Genomic DNA, 5,875 nt, shown 5'->3' on the forward strand with positions numbered 1-5,875 from the left:
AATCACATGACATCACGGCCATCTCAATCCCCTCACACCAACATCGTCACAACAATCTCCATACTCCGATGATCGTGCAGATAACAACAATTACAACAAGCACAATCTCAAATCAATTGACAAGATGGCGAGTAGGGAAACCCTACCTTTTCGCAATCCGCTATCTTTGTAATCAACCACACAAATGCATAACAAATATCACGTCGTCACCTACAACAATAATCACATACTACAATTACACATTGTACAATCCCATTTCCCCCAATTCCATATATACAGTAACCCCAAAAGAATACAAATGACAAGGGAATGAAACTTACCAACAGTCGAATAAGAGACTACACGCAAGGATCACGACAATTTGCACACACAACGAGATATGAGGATGATTAGGGAGTGATTAGGGAGAGATCGTAGAATGATAAAGCTTTCAAATGATATTAGAAACTGACGCGGAAATATAAAATACCCTAAACATTCCCTAATCAAACCGTCGAAATAACACTCCGCCAAACCGGGCACTCGACCGAGTAAGTGTATACTCGGCCGAGTGTCCCATACTCGGTCGAGTGTTAACTATACTCGGCCGAGTGTTCCTCGGCAGAACCAAAACAACACACAACCTCAGCACTACTCGGCCGAGTAGGCGCTACTCGGTCGAGTAGTCACCAAGTAAAATCCGTAGTGTTACATTTTCCAGTGGATTTCTCAATGAGAGATGTGGAGTATTTATAGACTTTCACCTTTTGTCACGTAGTGGCCAAGTGGCGTAGCAGGTGGAAAGACTGTCTTAACCTCGGCCGAGGGACCCATGACAGGCCGGCAGGCCTGGTTGACTCCATGCCGAGGGGACTGGATGCGAGTATACGGATATGCCTCTCGGCCGGCTAGTTGCCGAGCCGAGACCCAAGTGACAGGCCGACAGGCTTTGTCGGTTAGGCCGTTTTTCTTTTGACTTGTTGTCTTTTAGCTTTGACCTTGGTCAATATGTTGACTTGGTCAGCGGGTGCAGAATATGCCCCATCAACTAGAATTAGACAACTATTAATTGCATCGCCTCTCTGTGGTTCGACCCTGACTGCCGCTATCTATAGTAGTAGTTTGGAAACTATAAATATTATCTTTGGTGCACACAACGACAGGCATCAGCACGTATGTTGATCTATGTCTTCCGAAAGTCGGGATTTCGTTTTAGTGTCTCGGTTTTAGGAAATTTTCAAATGTTTTATCTTAAAATTTTAACTCCAGGAATGTCTTAATAGTGATAAATGAAGAAAATATTGTAAATCGATTATGACCATCAGATGCACGTATGTTGATTTATGCCTTCCGAAAGTCGGGATTTCGTTTGAGGATCTCGATTTTAGGAAATTTTCAAATGTCTAATCTTACAATTTTAACTCCATAAATGTCTTAATAATGATAAATGAAGAAAATATTGTAAAAGAAGTATGACCATTAGATACACATATGTTGATTTGCTCTCAATATACTCAATTGCTTCCACAGATTTTTGTATGTCATCATTACACACTCTATCAATAATGATTTTAGTAAGAATGTTGTTTTAGACTTTAGTCAAAGAGTTATTCTAAGAGCACAGGTCTGAAAGTAATAGCACGCCGAGTCGGGTGGCGAAGAGTCAGATGGCCGGCACTTTTTCGGCAACATCGATGCTGCCGGCGGTGGAAGTGTAGGTCAGGTGTGTGTGTGTGTGGTGCAATGGTAGTATGGTAGTGATTTGATTTTTTGAAATTAGGGTTTGTAATTTGGGGGTTACTTTTTCACTACCCCTTAGACCGATATGTGCGATTGATTTGTGACCTAGACTATAACCGTTAAACATTCATTGGTGAACAAGAAATTCAAGAAGGCACCTGACCTACACATTAAAATGGGAAGGGAGATACTTGATCTGGGGAGATACTAGCTCTTCCAAGTATGTATGGGAGAATTTGATGCTTGGGATGGATCTCCACTTTTACCACCCTCGATCCATGTCTTTCTTAAGAATTCGTCCCCTCATCTCAAAAAAATTCTACTTCCAGTGAAGATACTTCAAGGGAAGCCGCAGTTTCCTCTTCAGTTCATTTGCCTAAGGTGCATGTTAAGTGTTTAGAATTTAGACCCCAGATTGATTCGGTGGTCCACGAGGAAGTTATTTTCCACATTGATAAGAAGGTTCGCCTTTTGTCGGACTCCTCCCTTATTAGCAAAGCGTCAATGGTTCAATTTCAATTTGTCGCAGTTAGAGCGATTTCATGCAAGAATTGTAGCCGTAAGATGGATTATTCCGAGTGTCGAGGTGGACTTACTCGAGCTAGTGTTAATTTGAGGAAAAGATATATGATTTCTATCCACCATTCAACTTCTCTTTGTAGGCACACGAAAAATGTTACAACGGTTACAAAAACGATTACACGGACTAAAAGAAAGGAGGCTCATCCGATCCAGTTCGATGACCATTATTATCCTTCATTCAAGAAATGTCGTTTTTCTATTTCGGTTAAATGTTCTTGTAATTTTAGGTTGGTTAGTTGGCATTCTAGTAGTTTTAGACTTTTAAGGGCTCTAGTATTCCTATGTTATATTGTAACTGGTTTATTTTAATTACAGTTTATCGTTGTCAACAAGGAAAAAAAAAACAACTCATTTTTACTGTGTTTGTTTAATTAGTTTTAATTTTTTTAAATAAATGTATTTATGTGTCTGGTCCTAACTTCGTAAATTAAATTGAGACGCATAACCAAATTTTTTAAATAACACCCATAACCGACCTTACCCATTAAACCCCAAAAATTCAAACCATACCCAATTCATTTGGGTCCGAACCGTAGAGTTTAGGTTGGGTCTTTAACCCACTACCAGGCCCAAGTGCTCAACCCGCGATAGAATTATACTCTATGATGAGAGTATGAGACGCGGAATGAGTTTGCTTAAGCATAAGAGCATCCACATTAAAGATGATGGACTATCTTCTTAGTACTCTCTCTCATCTAAGAGGATGTCTTCTTCAATGTGAGTACATACTCTTAGCATCCTATTTGAAGAGGAAGAGGAAGATTTCCTCTATTTATGAAGGACGTTCTTGTCTTGGCCCTTGTTTCAAATAAGAGACAAAAATTATAGTAGGATACTGGGTTACTTTAAAGGTGGAAGAGGAGAGGAAGATAATATTCTCTTTAATGTGGACAAAATTAGAGGAAGAGTAAAAAAATAGTGGAAAGTGAGATAAATAAAAAAGGATATAATGTCTAGAAAATATAGAATGAAAGAAAGAAATAAGAGGATCAAAGCTCTAACAAAACGTTCCCTTTTATAGTGCATAAAATCTCATTGAAAACGGGCGATATCCGTCACAAGCTTGTAACGGAACCGTTTCCTCTCACAAAATACCCATTGAGAGGTGAGTGGGAAGCACATAGGGCTGCCCCACCTTCACCCCTCTCCTTTTTTGTAAGAGGTTACAAGTTTGTGACGGGATTATAGTGAGTGACATACAGCTGACATACAGCTATACAGATTACACAAGCATCGATACGATGGATTCCTTAATTCGACCGTTTAACTTCTAGAGAACTCCATTCCCTCACTTCCACATTTTCCAATTTTCATTTTTAACTCCACCTGCCTTTTCCAATCAATTTAATCACAAGATTTTACATATCAAAACAAAGTTAAACCCATGGCCACCAACACCAACACCTCCACAGCAATCACCATCCCCTCTACAAACCCATACCTCCACACCACCCCGGCACAGCCACCGTCATCGTCATCGTCATCATCCGATGCCGTCAACAATCTCGGTCGTCGATTCGATTCCGCTGCCAAAAAAGCTGAAACCTTCGCTGGAAACCTCTACAACCACATCCGAACCGGCCCTGGTTTGGTTGATATTGCCATGACCCGGCTCGACCAGGCCGCCCGGGTTATCGCTGATGGGGGCTGCAAGAACGTCTTTAAAAAGGAATTTGGTGATATTAATGGAGAAAAGCTCAAAGATGCTTTTGCTTGTTACTTGTCTACAACCACTGGACCGGTTTTGGGGACGTTGTATATTTCGAACAAGCGGGTTGGTTTCAGGAGTGATAATCCGGTCTGGAGTGGACCGGGTCAGTGGGTTTATTATAAGGTGGTTTTGATGGCGGATCAGATAATGGCAGTGAACTCATCGTCAAACCCGGTTCGACCGGGAGAAAAGTATATTGTAGTTTTGACCAAGGATGGGCATGAGTTTTGGTTCATGGGGTTTATATTTTATGATAAGGCGTTTAAGAATTTGAACAAGCTTATACAACATTGGGAATGAATTGTTTATTGTTTAACCAAACAAGAATGTGTAATGTAGTAGAAACTAGTTATTGGTTTGTATTTGCGTTTTAATTTGGGTTTTGGTTTTGGTTTTGGTTTTGGTGTAAACATTTTAGATGATCATCTCAATTTCTTATGTATTTGTGCATTGTTTTAACGTCGATTACTGTCTTTTCCATTCCAGATTTCGATTGAGCGATATTAGGTTGGAGATAAAATTGTGAGTTTTAACAGCAGTTGAAGGATCTAAACTCTAAACTTCCCGAATTATTAATCCGGCTATAGCAACACTAGCTGATATTTATATTGGTTATCCGTCTATAGCAAGACTAGCTGATATTTATATTCGTTATTCAGAGATATCGTAGTCTTATATTAGAATGATTACTCATATTATTCTAATACCCGTCATTTCTATAGTGTGCTCGACCGAGTAAGGCCATGATACTCGATCGAACAACCCTTATTGTGAGTCAAAAGTTTCACGAGAAAGTTGAAAATGTTCCTATGTTCATGGTTCATAGAGTACCCAACTCAATCAAGGAGTCGTTTGGTTACCACTTGAAAAACACAGGCATTAGAAAATCCCATGAATTTAAAAAAACAAGGTTGTTTGGTTGCCATTTTTTGAGGAGAATGTAGGAATTGGAACTTAAAGGGAATTTTCAACGCCTACACGTGATGTGGGAAGTGGCTTACCTACTCCCCTGGTCATTGGAGATTCTGTGGAATTTAATTCCTACATGGGCAACCAAACAATTTTGCCAAATTCACCCGAATTAGATGATGGAATTTAATTCCTATGAATTGCAAGTTCCTAGGAAGTTGAAGTTCCTTCATCAACCAAACGACTCCCAAGTCGAGGATGCTCAATCGAGCAACCATTTGTTACATTAGCACGTGATTTCCTATTTCCGTAACTTTCAGATATTATTATATTACTATCCAAATGTAACACCCCTTCTTTTTGGATAATTAAATTTTTATAATTATATACAATACTGAGCCAAAATAGAGAGGTATTATAATTAATATACAAAGTTCGTCTTACAAATTACAAATTCTTTATACAAAATGAAATAAAACTTTTAGAAATCTTACATCAAATCTTGTCTTGAAATAAAATCCTTTTGAATAGCCAGCACAAGCAACCTGAAAATAAACCGTCACCATGACAGGTAGCCTAAATGGGACAAACACGAGCTGAGTAATAGACACTACCTCCTTACTTTACAAATTTAAATATTAGAACTAAAAAAACAAGAATTCATTAGTTTAATATTTCCAATGATAAAAACAAATAAACTAACTTTGTCTCTACAAAATGGTTGGTTAGAAGACAATTCGAGTTCTAGCACATAAGAGCCTTTTACTTCATCGAGACTAAGAGGTTAACAAGATTGGTCATAGCCTTAATAATGTCCACCCCTCTATATCATATCTATATCAGGTTGGCGCCTAATAAAAGTATCTAATGACTCGCTTAGGTAAGATTCACTTTACCTCATACATCTAGTAAAGGCATTTTTGTATGGCGGCTCGCCACTACGGGTTATGAGCC

The 5,875-nt window shown here is 38.9% G+C and overlaps 1 protein-coding gene across 1 annotated transcript; it reads left to right on the forward strand.

The window, feature by feature from the left end:
* Positions 1-3,685: 3,685 nt before the first annotated feature.
* On the forward strand, positions 3,686-4,312 carry LOC141590578 (GEM-like protein 1). Its single transcript, XM_074411154.1, has one exon. The coding sequence runs from the start codon at positions 3,686-3,688 to the stop codon at positions 4,310-4,312; it is 627 nt and encodes a 208-aa protein (XP_074267255.1).
* The last annotated feature ends 1,563 nt before the right edge of the window (positions 4,313-5,875 follow it).

The sequence above is a fragment of the Silene latifolia genome, chromosome 7, assembly GCF_048544455.1.
Source record: "Silene latifolia isolate original U9 population chromosome 7, ASM4854445v1, whole genome shotgun sequence".
Lineage (NCBI taxonomy): Eukaryota > Viridiplantae > Streptophyta > Magnoliopsida > Caryophyllales > Caryophyllaceae > Silene > Silene latifolia.

Bases quoted from the DNA above. Each gene is read 5' to 3' on its own strand.
- LOC141590578 (XM_074411154.1), top strand. From the start codon at position 3,686: ATGGCCACCAACACCAACACCTCCACAGCAATCACCATCCCCTCTACA.